We start from the raw sequence: 17,350 nt of genomic DNA, 5'->3' as shown, positions 1-17,350 counted from the left end.
CAAGCGGACATCAAATCAATAGTGGTCATAACATCATGAAGTTAGAAGAGGCCATTTAAACCAGGGGTCTTCAACCTTGGCAACTTTAAGACTTGTGAACTTCAACTCCCAGAATTCCTCAGCCAGCAAAGCTTCTGAATTCTGGGAGTTGAAGTCTATGTCATAAATGTTGCCAAGGTTGGAGACCCCTGATTTAAACCATCTAGTTCAGCCTCTTGCTCAGTGCAGGTTTTTAAATTAAACCCCCCACCCTGAAATGATGGTTATCTCACCCCAGCTTGAACACATTCAAGTGAAGCGAAGTCCCACCACTTTTGCAGGTAAAACTGCTTTATGATTGGAAAGCTTTACTATATGACCAGGAGGATGAGCGGTCAAGGTTTTCAATATAATCATAGCAGGTCTTCAGCAAATAACGAAGGATCCAAGATCGAATCTCTCCAAGGCTCAAGGTTGACCCAGCCTTCCATCCTTTCTAAGGTAGGTGAAATGAGGACCCAGTTTGTGGGGGCAATAAGCTGACTTTGTATAAATATACAAAAGTATGAAGGCTATTGCTTAACGCATTGTAAGCCGCCCTGAGTCTCTGGAGAAGGGCGGCATATAAATCAAAATAATAATTAAAAAAAAGATATTTCTTCTATAACCTTCCAATGTCATCAAAATCAAAATGCGGGGTTCTTGTTGGGTTTAAGCCATCAAAGATTCTGTTTTCCTGAGGTTGAACAAGCAGAGGAAAGAGAAGATCTTTTGCCCAACAAATTTACTTAATTGGAAAGGGCACTTTTTTCTCAAAAGGCAAAGCTGCGGACAGAACTGAGTGGATGCTACAGAATACAATATCCAGTTGCTCAGCAAAACACACAGCACTTTCATTAGTCATGCTAACAACAACAGGAATGTATCACTGGGGGACTTATTACGGGGTGCAGAAGGAAACCCTTGATGAAACAGAACATACATTCTAGGAAACAGAAGTTAGTCCTCTACTTAACAGATATACATAATGTAAAATTGGATCTAAGCATATCTGGTAAAAATGGCTTGACATGAAGATCATTTCCATGCTAGCAATTCATAGCGTCTTCTAGAGTCACTCAACCACGGCTATGTCAAAAGGACAGTAGCTGGGCAGGCTTTATATTTCTTCAACCATAGCTGGTTGGTGCACTGAAGATGCTAGAATTCACTAGGTGATGTTTTCGGTCATCTCATCACTTGGTTTCTTTTTTTAACCTGAAATCTATGATGCTGGAATCGGAACAGGGTGGTGAAATGTCCACTGTCTTTATACATGTAGAAATAATTGATGTGCCTAAAGCATTCCCTGCTTTCTTCCTTTCTTTTTTTATTTTGTGAAAGACAAGAGATGTAGAGTTATTGAGACACATGAGCTAGAATTTGATTTTTTTTCCCCCCAGCTTGAATCTGGAAATGTGAAGTGAACGTTGGACAGATAGAGAGACAACTCTACTGCTTAGGTTCATCAGCCTTGATAAAGAAGGATCAAGACTCTTGGGGATTGTGGTGAAAACGAATCCATTCAACTTCTCATAGATACACAACCTCTTTCATGGGACTCTGTCAGACAGAGGGGGATACCTATTAGATCACAGCTATTCTGGATTTGTCAATTTGATCCTTAACGATTATGACCTGGAATCATAGCAAATTAGACTAGGTATCCAAGATTTAGGAATTTACCACAGCCGAAGCTGAAAGAGCTGCCCTCTTACCATTCTGTAACTAACTTGTTGGCTGGCCAAAAGGATAAGTGTTTACTTGTGGGGATTTTGAATGTGTGTGAGAGAAAAGGGGAGCCCTAACCTGTGTTAGTGTGATCTTCAGTATGTACTCTCCAGGAAATGAAAGCCCACCCCATATTTTGGAGTGCGAACATCAGAATATCAAAAACAGTGGATAGTGTGGAGTCCCCTGAGAAATGATGGTTGGCCAGCCCAGGGATGGTGACGGCTCGGGGTTTCGTTCAACTACTATAGTTCCAGTTGGAAGAAAGGCCTTGGTGAGAAGAGGCCTCACTTGACTCGGATTTCAGCATATTCAGCCAACTCCTCCGTCAGGGTATAGCTGTCCTTGGTGGACAATTTGGTGAAGTCTATGTTGGCATAATCAATCCCCAGGTCCTCGCGCTTGTTCAACAGCAGTTTGTCACAGCGCCCATACTGGAGGAGGAGGTGAGCAAACAAACAAGATCAGGTTATTGCTTGCGCCAACTCACTCTCTGAGTTACATCATTTGGTTTATTCCCGTAGAATCAAAGTAGGCTTCCAGATATTGCTGAGGACACTCTCAGCAGTCCTGGCCATCAGGATCAATGCTAAGGGATGTTAGGAGGTGTAGTTCAGCAACATCTGAGGCGGGGAGACAGGTTGCTCTGCAAGACCTGAGGTGGTAGAAATAAGGGACAGGAATGCTATGTATATAGACCACAAACGGCAAGTGTCCACTTACATGCAAACATTTAACCACGATCCACTGATAGACGCAACAGAATTTCACCGGGAAGGTTACGATGACAGACACCACAGAAACCTGACAGAGCTATCTTCTCAGGTTTTTCAGAAATATCTGAGTATTTCAGATATTCAGACACACGACAAAATATTTGACACAAACGTATTGTCGCACAGCGCATTTCAATAGCTGCTTTTGGAACTGCGTGCAGACGTGACAACTGTTAATGCAAGACAGGCCATGTCAAAGAGGGTGATTTTTTTCTCCCCCAAGTTGGAAATCCCCTTAGCCGAGATAGAATTCATTTTCAAATTACAGACACGGGAAATGCATGCAAAAAAATAAATAAAATAAAAATAAAATCCAATGGAAGGGCTTATTCACTGCAAAGATCCTATTTGTGCAGCAGAACAATACAACAAGCCTTTAACAGACTTAACACGTCTGCTTTCCTCTGAAAAACATCTCCCCCTCAAAAAGTGAAAAAGCAGAGCAGAAAAAAATCTGGCTGTGTCTTCTTCAGAGATGTTATTACCACATGCCTGGCAGTTTTTTTTGAACTAAAAATAATAAGGTGAGCCTGGTTTAGCTCAACAGACAGAAGCACTGTAATTTAAGACCAGTGTCTGCAATTAAAGTAAGATCGAATCTCGCCAGGCTCAAGGTTGACTCAGCCTTCCATCCTTTCTAAGGTAGGTAAAATGAGGACCCAGTTTGTGGGGACAATAAGCTGACTTTGTATAAATATACAAAAGTATGAAGGCTATTGCTTAACGCACTGTAAGCTGCCCTGAGTCTCCGGAGAAGGGCGGCATATAAATCAAATTAAAAAAAAAAAAAACATGGTCTCCGGTGGCAAAAAAAGAAATTAAGTTAATCAGCCTTACTGTGGCAGAACCTGTTTTTTTTTTTTCTAAACACCCAAAATGAAAAGCCACAGACCAGTTTTCGTGGAAGTGGCTCTACTCTGCTTCAATCTCAAGAGGGAATGCCAAGAGCAAAGATGAAGGGGAAATTTTTAAAAAAACAAACAATAGAAGAATTGTGATGAGGGGGAAAAAAAATCAGTTTCTTTTCCACAGGTTGTGATCCTTCCTCTGAATTTTCTTATTCATTTCTCTCTAGGCTTTGCTTCTAACCAGGATTTTAAAAACGAGCTTGTTATATATTTCGGTATATTCTCTCAGCCTCCTGAAGTTCTTTTTTTGAAGGTAACATCTGCTTTGCACCAGGGGTAGGCTTCAAATATTTTAGCAAGGGGTTCTCTGCCCCGTTGCTGGGTGGGTGTGGCCATGGTGGGCGTGGCCTAGTAATCCACCTGCACCACAACAGGGGAGGGGGGAGCGTTTTTTGCCCTCCCCAGGCTCTGGAGGCTTTCCTTGAGCCTCCGGGAAGGCGAAAACTGCTTTCCCCAGGGTCCAGAGGCCCCCCGGAGGCCAGAAACAGGCCCATATCTAGACTTCCGGAACTTCCGGGAGGCCCATTTTTCACCTTCCCAGATCCTCTGTGCGGCCCCTGGACTTACCTGGAATTATGAATGGGCCGCGTGGAGACTCCTTGGAGGAGCGGGATGGGCATGGTCAGCCAGGGGTGGCATTCAGCATTTCGCCGAACCTTGGCGATCCTTGGCTAGAGGATCGCCCAAACCCTGCCGAACCCCCAGGAGCCCACTCCTGCTTCCAAGTTCATAACCCAAGCTTGCTTTGCTTCTTACCCCAGACAAGACATTTACCGGTAGTTTCCCGCCACAAAGGGACATACAAGCCCATAAAAGCATGCATGGAGTCTTCATTTGTGGGAAAGGAGGAGGGGGCAATGAGAGGACAACAATGTTACACATGGACAGGGAAGTCCATACTTACTTGGCCAGGTCAGTGACTTTCCAGGGAGCAGATCTCTTTAGACTATTAGAAAAGGAAGAGTAGTCACTAATGACCCAAAGGGAGAAAGGACAGCTTGGGCAAACTCAACCCTGCCATGAAGTGAGTTTGGGGCGCCATGAAGTATAGCTTAAGTCAGGGAGAGAGATTGGAACCGTGGTGAAATAAGTCATGGCTGTGACAGAGGGATGAAGGACAGAATGTTCACCTGAGCTTCTCCTCATGTCTTGTTCTGTCAAGGTCATATTTGGGGGGTCTGCTCTTGCTTTTTTCTCTGCTGAAATCGATAGGCCAGCAAACCCTAAGTAAGGAAACCATTCTTAGGGCCGACTAGTTATGCTACCAGGAAAAACGAAGCAGCACAGTGGCTCAAGTGGTTGGAACCCCGGGCAGGAGGTTAGGAAGCCTGCGTTCGAGACCCGAGAGCTGCCGTATGTGCGTGTGTGTGGGGAGTGTTTGAGCTCCCGTCCTTCACTCCAGCTCCTTCTGGGAACAAGAAAAGAACCCAAATGGGGCATCCCCAAGACAATGGTGATGATGTCACCAGCTAATCCTTTCAACAGGAAGCGGTGCTTCTGACTTTGAGTGTAAAAAAAAAACCAGGAAGAAAAAATATCCCCTCTCTGACCATATCCAACCCCCCCCCCTTTGGAAGGGCACTTCTCATGAATGGGTCTAAGGCAGGGATGTCAAACTCGATTTCATTGAGGGCCACATCAGGGTTGTGTTTGACCTTGGAGGGCCAGGGTGGGGGTGGCCAGCTCGACGTCACTCGTGTCAGGGGTGCCTGTGGCGGCCCGAGCGCTCTGCCAGCGAAAATGGGCTCCTGAGCTCTGTTTTTGGCTGTCATGGCCTCCTGCAATCCTCTGCCAGTGAAAACGGAGCTCGGGAGGGGTCCTGTGTGGCAGAGGGTTGCACTGGCAGAGGGCTGCAGGAGGCCGTAGCAGCTGAAAACAGAGCTTGGGAGTCCATTTTTGCTGGCAGAAGCACCGCGAGCCGGTCCTTCGCTGTTTCCAAGGCGGTCCCGCAGGCTAGATCTAAGTACCCCCTGGGCCGGATCTGTCCCCCGGGCCTTGAGTGTGACACCCCTGGTCTAAGGGCAATTGCCTGTACTGCCCCAAATAAGGCCTAAAGGGGAAAAAATCCATCCAGCTCCTAAAGAAGCTTTCTGGTTTCCCTTGTTCTAAAACAGGGGATCTCCAACCTTGGCGACTTTAAGACGTGTGGACTTCAACTCCCAGAATTCCTCAGCCAGCTGAATTCTGGGAGTTGAAGTCCACACGTCTTAAAGTCGCCAAGGTTGGAGACCCCTGTTGTAAAATACTGAGCTGAGAGGACTATACTTGTCCTCTCCTTCCAGAAGATGGGAATGGATTCAGCCTATAGGCAGAAACAACTTATAGCAACTGCACCCAGGTGGCAAAAGAGAGGCAGAGGAGCGGTTGTGTGAGAGAGGTTGTGTGTATTGCAGGGAGGGGTCCTACCAACACAGTCCTACCAAAAGCAACTGAACTACAGTTATTGGTACCTCTGATTTTTCCAGATTGCCTGGAGTCCTGTAGTCTCCGCTGTAGACAACAGGAGGATTTTCTGTTTGCCCAAAGCCGGGATTTTCATTGTTTTTTCTGGGGAAATGGAGATAATTACAATAACAATATTAACCGCCCCAACAACATAAGACATAGAACAACATAAAACAGGTAGTCCTCAATTTATGACTGGTTGCCTAGTGACTGTTTGAAGTTACAACATATCCTGAAAATGGGACTTAACAACTCAGATTCAAAGTTCTGACATTTGTCTCCCACCTATCATGGTCACGCAACCACATTTTGGGCATTCGGCGCGTGCATTTATGGCAATTTGCAGTATCCCGAGTCACACAATGGTGATTTACGATATTTTTGCTGAAAACCATTGTTTACTTCCAGTTCCTGGCAAAAAAAACCCTTCCAATAGCAAACGACATGCTCGCTTAATGACCATGGTGTTTGTTTTACAACTGCCCCCCAAAAGGGCATAACATTGGATGTGGTCACAAGGTGACACACTTTATGACCATCACAACTTAACGGTAGAAATTGTAGGGTCAGTTACAGTTGTAAATCGAGGTTCTGAATCAGCTCTTCTGGAAATTAATATGGGCTCCTCATTAAGGATAGGTATCATATATGGATAGATATTACATATATGTATCACTTTGATTCAGTTAATACACCAAAATGTAGTTTAAAAGAAGCATTGATCATGGCTTAATGTAGTGTTTCTCAACCATAGCAACTTGAAGGTATGTAGACCTCAACTCCCAGAATTCCCCAGGCAGTTTCAACTCCATTCTGGGAGTTGATTGTCCACACATTTTCAAGTTGTCAAGTGTTTTGACCTAGGCTTCACCAATTCATGAAACAGACTCTTTGTCCCGAAAAAAACCTGTTTTATTTGGCTAATGTGAATTCCTGGCATTCACATCCAGCAAAGTCCCGGCAAACAGTCTTTCAAGGGTGAATTGCAACCACAGACCTTATCAATCCTTGGATAGTAGCCAGGCTGATAGCTTCCAGGCGCAAAGAAATACTTGGCAAGGAGTCTCTGTGAGTCACGAACTCAGTTAAGCAAATCTTCACACTAATAAAATGAACTAATTGTCTCCTGCAAACACCACTCCCCTTTTGCTCCTATTTACTCCCTATGGGAGGGGCCATTCAGCATCCCATTGTGCCTTTACTCCTGAGTCGACCTCTGTTCCTTAATTGTGCATGTTATGGTCCGCCAGCAGCCTGCGGAGCTGGCAGCGGAGTCGGACAGTGAGGAGGCTGGGGAGGACAATGGGTCAGTCCTGGAGTCAGGGGAAGGCCCGGATGAGGGCTCTGCATCGGAGGCAGAGATGGGGCCAGGGCCATCTGGGAGCGATTTGCGGACTCCGGAACCTCCAGAGGCAGATAGCAGAGAGGCAGAGGAACAGGAGGAGCCTGTTCCTAGTGCACGCATGTGAAGAGCTGCCAGAAGGCAAGAGCAGCTTAAGCAAAAAGGACAACTCGGGAGTAAGGCCAGGAGATGATTGGCCCCTCCCATAAGGCTTAAAAGAGCAGCAAGGGCTCTTGGGATCTTTGTAGGAAAGCAACATTGCTACAGTTGTCTCTTGTCTTGCTACATTTGTTTCATGTCGGAGTCTCTTGCTTCTGAACTTTTGCCAAGAAAAGCCTTTGGCAGGGTGCCAAAGAAGTCAAGGTTGGTGATGAGGCTGAAGAATTGTTTATGAAAAATCTGTTTTGGACTTAATTTGGACTTAATTTGGACTAAGCTGAGAATGAAGTAATTCTCAGCTGTTCTAATAAAATATGTTTGTTTAGGACTGATTGTTTAGGACTGATCTGGTAATAGCTACTTGGGCCTAGGTCACAAGTGCCTATCGGGAACAGACTCCAGCTATTCTTCAGCTCCATTTATCTCCAACTCTGAAGGTAGCTGATAACTGTCGGACGGCCCTGGCCCCATCTCTGCCTCTGATGCAGAGCCCTCATCAGAGCCTTCCCCAGACTTCAGGCCTGGCCCATGTTCTTCCCCAACCTCCTCACTGTCCGAGTCTGCCACCAGCTCTGCTGGCCACTGGCGGGCCACAACACCAAGGTTGAGAAACACTGACTTAATGCAAAGCTGAGCAATGATGGCTGTGTATACAGTGGATTTCAACTCTTCCACACACACCCATTGATTTAGTGTGCCCACAAATCCTGATTGGTGATCCACTACCCTGGAAACCCTGCTGTGTGTTTCTACGTCAAAGTCATAAGAAAAAACCATTTTCAGTTGTGTGTAAACCAAAGGAAGTTGGGCTTGGATTTCCGTTCTTCCCAAAACTTACTTTTTTCTGGCCTGGCTGACATAGCACACCACAGCTATGAGTATTGCAAAGGCCACAACAGCTCCCACCGGCCCAACCTTTGCCCACATCAGGCTGTCTGGAAGAAAGGAAGACACAGGTCAACAGACAGGTTTAAAAGTGAATGCAAAGAGAAACCATGTAAAGAGACAAGATGGTGGCGAAACGTAAGCCAGGAATAGGGGAACAATCATTGGGTCATACATGGCACCAACACAAGTTTATTTTAATGGGGGTTGTTGAGTAAACCGCAGCTGGATTTGCAGGGCATCAGTGGTGGGTTTCAAATTTTTTTGTTCCCGGTTCTGTGGGTATGGCTTGGTGGGCGTGGCTTGGTGGGCATGGCACCATGGGGAAGGATACTGTAAAATCTCCATTCAGGATAATAAAATTCATACAGTATAATAAAAAAATATTTTTTGCTTGCAATTGAATGGTGGTAGTTTAAGTTCTCCTCTTTGGAGTCAGAGATAACCAGGTTTGATCTCTCACTTATATGTGACAGCCCAGCTGATATTTGAAAAGTTCTAACACATAATCCGTCAGCCCTCAGATGGAGAGTCAACAGCCCCCCAGGTCTGGAGGTGACTGATGAGAAAGAGGAAGAACAGCTGGGTCCAGTGCCTGACGTGCAGATGAGCAGAAGGCAGAGGAGAGGAGAGCAGTGGAAATCTATGGGCCGGTCCTTGCGACAGAAGAGCTACCTCTGCTGGTGAAGCCCCACCCTAGCTCTGGGGATAAAAGGCAGGGGCCGGAGATGAAAAGGTGTGGCAGATAATTATTCATCTCCCTGCTGGACAGACCTGTTAGCCTGCTGTGTGTGTGAGAGAGAATTTTTGCCGGGGCTGCTGGCGCTCCTAATAAAGGGAACATTTAGTTAACTACAGAGGGTTTGTTGTGTTTGAGAGCCAGGTCAGAACCGAGGGCCTATGGCCCAATAGATTGAGGAAGAGGACCAGAGGGATCAGACGTGATGTTTGCCTGCAGGGACTCTCACTGGAGTGATGGAACTGGAGCTGCTGGTTCTTAGTGCCGTAGTGATTCCTGGCAGAGCAGACTATGTAGAGCTGAGAGTCAACCTCCCTCTGAACAGTCAGGATGCTGGTGACAATGTAGCCCGTTTTCTGGGAGTACACAAACTCCCGGTCAGTCTCATTGACCGTCACATTGCGGGTGGGCAACTCAAAGGTGATCATAGCTTCTGGGTTGGCTTTGGCTGCACAGATGCATTTCACTGTATCCCGAGCGGCTGTGCACTTGGAGTCCGGAAGAATACGTGGAGCAACTGTGGAGAAAAAAAAAAAGAAGAGATTAAAGTGCAATCCAGGATGAACTAATAGCAATAGCACTTATATACCACTTCCTAGTGCTTTACAACTTTCTCTAAGTGTTTTACAAATGTCAGCGTATTGCCCCCAACAATCTGGGTCCTCATTTTACCAACTTCAGAAGGATGGAAGGCTGAGTCAGCCGATCAGGATCGAACTCCCGGCAGTGAGCAGAGCTAGCCTGCAATACTGCATCCTAACCACTGCACCTAATAGAAAGCTCTAATAGCTTTCTTGGATTGTAGAAATCCTCTCTATGGAAGCTCCTCCATTTATGCCAAGACATACAATAGAGCAATGAGTTGGTCTAGAGCAGGGGTGGGTTCTACTTACCTTTACTACTGGTTCGCATCGCGCCTGCGCACATGTGCTTGCTTCGCTCACATGCATGTGCTCTTCTGCGCATTCACAGAAGCTTCTGCGCATGCGCAGATCACCTATGATGATGTCCGGGTCAGTGGGCGGAGCCTCCTGCCGGTTTTACTACCGGTTCTTGCGAACTGGTCCGAATCGGGGGCAACCCACCACTGGTCTACACTCTTGAGATGTCTACTTCCAACAAATACATCAGGGAAAAGAGAATCCATGGGGAGAGGCATAGCTCCAGTTCCACAATAATATAGAGAAGAAATTTGCTAGTTCCTCTTCTCCAGCTTTATCCAAATTTACTACCAACAGTTCCCCAAAGCTTTGAGAACGGATCTTTCCTGGAAATGCCAGAGTTCATAGCTGAGCCCTTCTGCATTCAAAGCACATGATCTACCAGCACACTACCCAATCCCAAAACATGCTCGAGATCTTTAGAACTAAAAAAGGCTCTAAGGACACAAAGCCAGTGCTTACATTCAACGGTGAGGTTGAAAGCAATGCTGCTCTGGCCAAACTGGTTCTCTGCTGTGCACCAGTATTCGCCGTCATCTTCGTGCGATATGGATTCAAAATCCAGCTCCACCTGGCTTTGGTAGACCCCCATGGCTAATGGTTTCTTGTCCTTGAAGATGGTGATCGTTGGCTCAGGGCTGCTCTGTGAGCTGCAGAAGATAGTGACAGGGTCTCCCTCAAGGGCCACCATTGATCCATTGACTACTGGTTTCCAAGGAGCATCTGCACAGGGAGACAAAGTCAAGAAGAACATTCATTTTTTTAAAAAAATGAAAACATGTTGCAAACGGTCACCTCGGCTAAGAGCAGAGTCCTCATCCCAGAATGGTTCAAATGATGCTCTTTCAAAGATTTAGCAATGTTGAAACTTGACTTGCATCAAGTTATTCTTCCTTCAAATGTAGCAATATCCATATTGGTACTGTACGGATAGTCAATGGTCTGTGGCTAACATGTGGACCCCAGATCTTTTTCTCTGGTCTCCAGAAAAAGAAAAATCTGTTTAAATTCTGTTTCTCATGCTTTTGCCATTAGTTAACTGTTGAAGCCACTTTGCAGTGATTCCTGCACTTCCCAGGGTTTTTAAGCATGTAAAGATGATCGCTGGTCCGTTTCAACATATTTTGTAGAGATAAAGAAATTAAAACAGTGGTAGCATGGAAACATCCATAGTACATGTGGATGTAATTCTCTAATTCAGTGCTTCTCAACTTTGGCAGCATGCTGGCTGGGGAATTCTGGGAGACAAAGTCCACCCATCCTCACATTTACGGTTGAGAAACTCTGCTGTCATTACAAACACACACACACACACACAATAAAATACTCATGCTATGCTTTTGATAAGCGCAATGCCTCTTTTTACTTTTAAAAAAAGGACAATTTATAAGGAGCTTTAAAAAAATCCAGTTCTGTATACTCCAGGGTTGAGAACACAACCTTTTCCTTACATTTTTATTTTTACATTTCAAAATGTATCCGACAACTCTGGCAGTGAACATAACCCTGGAACCCATTAACGTGATACAAGGTTTCTACAGATTTTAAACGATGTTAAAGAAACCAGGGGTGGGCTGCTGGGGGTTCGCAAGGGTTCGGGAGAACCTCTAGCTAAGATTCTGTGCAGTTTGGAGAACCCCCAAATCCCACTCCTGGCTGGCCCCGCCCACCCTGCCATAGGAGTCCCCATGTGGCCCGTTTTGGATGCAGGTAAGCGCAAGGCATGTGCAGAGGCTTGGGGAGGGGGAAAAATGGGCCTACCTGAAGTTTGGGAAGGCCAGAAATGGGCCCGTTTCTGGCCTCCAGAGGGCCTCCGGAGCCTGGGGAGGCTGTTTTCACCCTCCTGGTGGCTCAAGGAAAGCCTCTGGAGCCCGGGGAGGGCAAAAATGCCCCCCCTCACCACAGTGGTGCAGGAGGCCAACTATTTGTACTGAGAGAAGGAGGATTTTAAGACATCAATTTAAGATTGGGAAAACTTTTGACTTTGTTGAATTTTTCTTTTTGGCTTCTGATTAAAATACAAAGATTAATTAAAACTGAAAAATGGCCTCAAAATCTGTAAAGACTGTTCCTATTAAAGGAACTGGTAGTGCCGGAAGCTCTCCAGCCCACACTTCTAGATTGCAAGCCTCTGCCCCGCCCCGCCCCCCAATAGATCCACAGACTTTAACGTTTGAAATGATACAAGAAGCCCTAAAAGCCACACAGGACAAACTTACTACTGTGATTAATGAAAAAATTAATGAAACTAATGAAAAAATTCAGTCTGTCTCAGAGAAACCTTGGGCAGCCTTAATGGGTTCGAGAGTTGTTGGATGCAAGAAGGGTGGCAAATACATTTGATAAATAAATAAAATCAATAGGCTTTATCCCAGAACGGGAGATTACCACTCACACAGCACGGACAAGGCAAGGGAGCGGTTGTCTTTGCCGTAAATGTTCTCCGCCACACAAGTGTAGACGCCATCCTGCAGGTGAGTTACATTGTCGAGGTAGAGCGTGAGGTTCCCAGCTAAGTCCTCATGGAGAATTTCATCTTCTCGGAGCCAGGCAATCATGGCTGTTGGGCTGCTGTCCACAATACACATCAAGAACACGTGAGCGCCATGTAGGACTTCCACGGAGGAGTTCACTTGCAGGATACGTGGCGGGTCTGCAAAGGACAGGTAAAGAGATCACCTTTGGGGGTGCATATCCAGTTTTCTTTCCGCAGCAGATAAAGGTAGTAAGAAAGGTATCAGCCAGGTATGGTCAAAAAAAGTCAGGACGGCAGTCATGTTAGGGCAACCATAACTTTTTTTGTCGTTGTCTTTTATGGGCATTGCATCATCATCATCATCATGACTCTCGTAGTGGCACAGTGGTTAGGATGCAGTATTGCAGGCTAACTCTGCCCACGGCCTGGAGTTCAATCCTGACCAGCTCAAGGTTGACTCAACTTTCCATTCTTCCGAGGTCGGTAAAATGGGGACTCAGATTTTTTGGGGAAACATGGTGACTCTGTAAACCGCTTAGAGAGGGCTATAAAGCACTATAAAGTGATATATTATAAGTGCTATTGCTATCTTGATTTTCTTAGTCATATCCCGCTTAGTCCTTTTTTTCCTTTGTTCCCTATTGTGAACAAAATCAGAGTTGGAGCTACTGTATTTTATTCCATTAAATGATTTCGCTGATAAAGAAATAAAGGGTGACTAGTATAGATCTATTTCAAGCTATTTAACTCTCATCAGCTAGCCATACCCTTACTCGGATTCGAACTTGTTAGGCAGTTGTATTAACCTCTGAGCCACAAGTTCTCCACCCTTCATCAACTTGATGAAGTATATATATTTACTTTTATATGTTTTCTCAGGTTTTCGCGGGTGTTTGTATGTAGGTCTTTGGTTATTCGGGTTTTCTCCCACGTAAAATTGGAAGTGTCTTGGCGACGTTTCGATGAAGTCTCATTCGTCATCTTCAGGCTGGTGTTCTCGGCTTCGTGCTTCCAGGAGCTCCTGGAAGCACGAAGCCGAGAACACCAGCCTGAAGATGACGAATGAGACTTCGTCGAAACGTCACCAAGACACTTCCAATTTTACTTTTATATATATATATACTTTTCCTTATGTTTGTGTGTAACTTTTGCCTGGCTAGCTTAGCTTTTTTGTTTGTATGTGAACAAAAAATTCACAAGATTCAGAATTTAAGAAGGAAGATGACAATGGGTGAGAAGCTGTTATTAGCACGCTAGCTCATTTTTCATTTGAAATCATATATTCCCAGTTAACTCGTTTTGCCGTGGAAGAGAAAGTGATGTTGATTAGAGATGAAGGAAGTCTCATGAGAAATGAAATATGCATGTTTGAGGAATGTGACTTGCAAAACAGATCATCTTTGACAATAAAAAAAAAGGAAAAAGAATACATTAAAATTAAATCGGGAATAAAAAAAAAACTGCTTTTCACATGGCTCGGGGGCCAGGAATCCATTAATTACCACATAACTAAGTACTAAATTAACCGCTCATCCCTCTCACTCATGCAGAATAGGAAGCAATTTTCTGTGACAGAAGCTTGAGCCATCTAATTAAGATTATGGACTTTTAACATTAGAAAATAGGGCTTCCTTTTATTATAGTTATTTTGTGGAAGACATAGTTGTGGTCCTGATGTTGGGCATTTCCAGATACTACAGGTAGTCCTTGATTTACGATCTCACAATCGAGCCCAAATTTCTGTTGCTGAGTGAGTTGTGCCCCATTTTAAGACCTCTCTTGCCACAGTTGTTAAGTGAAACACTGCAATTAACATGGTTGCTAAGTGAATCTAGTTTCCTCACTGACTTTGCTGGTCAGGAAGTTGTAAAAGATGATCACATGACCCCAGCACATCGCAACTGTCATAAATGCCAGTTGTCAAGCATCTAAAATTTGATCATGTGACCTTGGGGATGCTTGTAAGCAGGGGTGGGCTGCTGGGGTTCAGGAGAACCTCTAGCTAACCTCTAGCTAAGATTCTATGCAGTTCAGAGAACCCCCAAATCCCACTCCTGGCTGGCCCCGCCCACCCCTCCTAGGAGTCCACATGTGGCCTGTTTTGGATGCAGGAAAGTGCAAGGGGTGCACAGAGGCTCAGGGAACGGGCCTACCGGGCCTACGAGAAGTTCAGGAAGGGCAGAAACGAGCCTGTTTCTGGCCTCCGGAGGGCCTCCGGAGCCTGGGGAGGCTGTTTTTGCCCTCCTGGAGGCTTGAGAAAAGCCTCCGGAGCCCGGGGAGGGCAAATTCCCCCCCCGTGGTGCAGGAGTCTGACTTGGCCAGGCCCACCATGGCCACACCCACCCAACAACCGGGCAGAGAACCCCTTGTTAAAATTTTTGAAGCCCACCCCTGCTTATAAGTGTGAAAAACGGTTGTAAGTCATTTTTTTTGGATGCCACTTCCGACTCTTATTATTCTATGTTCTATGCTACTTATCGACATCCAACTCACATTTGACGTCCAGAGTCGAGAAGCCATCAAACTCAAAAGTGGTGTTCGGGTAGCTGACTTTGCAGCCCACCTCATGTCCGTGGTTCTCACGCAGTGGTAGGAACTTCAGGATGGAGATGAGCGACCAGGTGCTACCTTCTTCCTCTATCTGTGCGTAGACTGAATGCTCAGCCAAATTCTCATAGTTCATCCACGTGATGACGGGTTTCATGTCTGGACAATTGTCAGGCACCTCACAGTGCAGCTCTACATCTGAACCCTCCACCACTTCTGGAGGATTCACAATTGTGGGCTTGTCTATGGTGTAGAAAAGAGACAGAGAATATGGAGAAAACAGAAACTCCCCCACTCCTATCTTCTCCTCCAATTGAGAGGTTATTAGACCAACGGGCAGGGTTGGGATTCTACCGGTTCGGACTGGTTCGGGCGAACTGTTAGCTCCAACAATCAGCTGAGAGCAGACCAGTTCGCACCGACGATCAGCTGGGTCCGCCCGCTCGCCCCTGCGCTTTACTTATCTATATTTTCGCAGCTGATTAGCGCAGAAGAATGGATTGCCGCACCTCAGCTGTTTCAATTCCCTAGCACTAATGCGGAAGGTGATTTTTCGTTCAATTGGGCACGTGCACATAGCGAAGCGCGCAATCACCAAACCGGTTGTTAAAGTGGTAGGATCCCACCACTACCAATCGATGACCAGTTGGTTCATCCTTTGAGAGAAAGGTAATGCAGTCTGATGTGACCAGAATGAATGTTACATTTTAGGCTACATTTTTTAAACTCCAAAGCCAACTAGTCCCGTGAACATCTAGAAAAGTTTGCAATAGTGGCGAATATCTGTAGCTCAGGTGTAGGATGAGGGTGAAGATTCGTTCTCCTACTGACTACACCAAGCCCTTATAAACAGAAGAATACTGACACTGACATTCCTAAACTCCACTGAAGATGTTACCTAGGCTCAGGGGTGAAATCTACTTACCTTCCTTACCAGTTCGGAAGCGCAGGTGCTCGCTTCACTCGCGCGTGTGCGTCACAGGCATGCGCAGAAGGTAAAAAACACATTACTTCCTGGCTACCGGATCAGGCGATCCAGTCCAATCCAGGAGCATTTCACCCCTGCCTAGCCTGGTAATGAAACGTTCAGAAACCAATCCACAAACTGGGAGAATGAACTTTCACCCTCATCTAATAGAGCAGGGGTATCAAAGTCAATTTCCATTGAGGGCCACATCGTGTTTGAGCTCAGGGACCAGGGTGGCCGTGGCCAGCTCGATGTCACCACAATGGCCTCCTGCAGCCCTCTGCCAGTGAAAATGGAGCCCAGGTGGGTCTCCCTGGGCAGGCCTCCCTGGGCTCTGTTTTGATTGGTAGAGGGCTGCAGGAGGTTGTCGTGGCCGAAAACAGAGCCTGGGCGGATCGCATGAGGCTTTCCCGAGCTCCATTTTCACTGGCAGAAGCTGGTCCTTTGCTATTTCCATGGTGGCCCCACGGGCCAGATCTAAGCACTTTAAAAGTCTCTAAATCTTAAATTTGACACTCCTGTAGTAGGGTATGTATCATAAATAGAAAAATGACTGTAGCGGCAAGCAAACTTCACTGATAAGTCAATATTTACTTACATAAACAAATAAACAGAATGACTATAGGAGGAGGGGGTAAGCACTGGGAGCAACTTCTGACTTCCTGCCGGCTTCCCCATTGACTTTGCTTGTGGGAAGCTGACAGAGAGTGATGAAAATCACAATTACGTAACTCCGGCAACACTGCAATGGCTGCACCTTTATGAGCAAAACTGATCATCATGAGAATTTCGATCCCACAGAAGTAATGGGTCCCAGATTTTTTTACACCTTCTTTAAGTTAGCCAATTTTAAATAGCCGGATCAAAAAATAGTTGCAACAAGATGCAAAGTTTGGGCCAACCTTAGGGTACATGTAGACAAACGGATAAACACAATGAGAGTTTTAGCAGTATTTAGTAGTAGTAACTACAGTACCGTTAAATCAAGTTTACGCATTAGGAACTGATACTGTAAGGTTAAGGGAACTTCTGAATTTATCAAATATTAGCTTCTTTGGAGAATGCTAAAAATAATCCTTATGAGCTAAGATTGTGCCATTGTGGAGAAGGCAAGTCCAGGTCTTGTTACTGTACTCCTTCTGTAGGGAGATAGGGCTCACTGTATAACTCTGGCAAAATACCTAGGCAATTCTGATTTATTTTATCTATGTTTATTCATACTAGTATGATTTTGTTTCTTGAATGCAGATAGCTAGGGAATTGCTTCTGTTTGAGTTTGCAAACTCAAACAAAATGATGCATTATCATTTTATATTGCATGTACGCAGAGAGTTTATGCACCGGAGACAAATTCCTTGTGTGTCCAATCATGCTCGGCCAATAAATAATTTCTATTCTATTCCATTCCATTCCATT

General features: G+C 45.4%; 1 protein-coding gene across 12 annotated transcripts in view; it reads right to left on the bottom strand.

The window, feature by feature from the left end:
* Positions 1-746: 746 nt before the first annotated feature.
* The window catches only part of MAG (myelin associated glycoprotein), a 55,401-nt gene continuing 38,797 nt past the window's right edge, over positions 747-17,350 (bottom strand). For 3 of the 12 annotated variants that reach the window (XM_087876134.1, XM_087876133.1, XM_034423698.3), the window contains 8 exons: positions 14,914-15,210; positions 12,340-12,597; positions 10,407-10,667; positions 9,233-9,520; positions 8,218-8,314; positions 5,884-5,980; positions 4,338-4,379; positions 747-2,404 (listed from right to left, as the gene is read on the bottom strand). In XM_087876134.1, the coding sequence (XP_087732260.1) occupies positions 4,347-4,379; positions 5,884-5,980; positions 8,218-8,314; positions 9,233-9,520; positions 10,407-10,667; positions 12,340-12,597; positions 14,914-15,210 (1,331 nt within the window). In that variant the 3' untranslated portion in view covers positions 747-2,404; positions 4,338-4,346. The remainder of the gene's footprint in view (positions 2,405-4,337; positions 4,380-5,883; positions 5,981-8,217; positions 8,315-9,232; positions 9,521-10,406; positions 10,668-12,339; positions 12,598-14,913; positions 15,211-17,350) is intronic. The other 9 variants (XM_034423696.3, XM_060693968.2, XM_034423693.3 and 6 more) reach the window with 7 other exon arrangements.

Source organism: Pantherophis guttatus, chromosome 10 (genome assembly GCF_059756535.1).
Source record: "Pantherophis guttatus breed Tessera chromosome 10, ASM5975653v1, whole genome shotgun sequence".
Lineage (NCBI taxonomy): Eukaryota > Metazoa > Chordata > Lepidosauria > Squamata > Colubridae > Pantherophis > Pantherophis guttatus.
The sequence above is the reverse complement of the archived record's forward strand: the minus strand, read 5'-3'. Positions and strand labels throughout refer to the sequence as shown.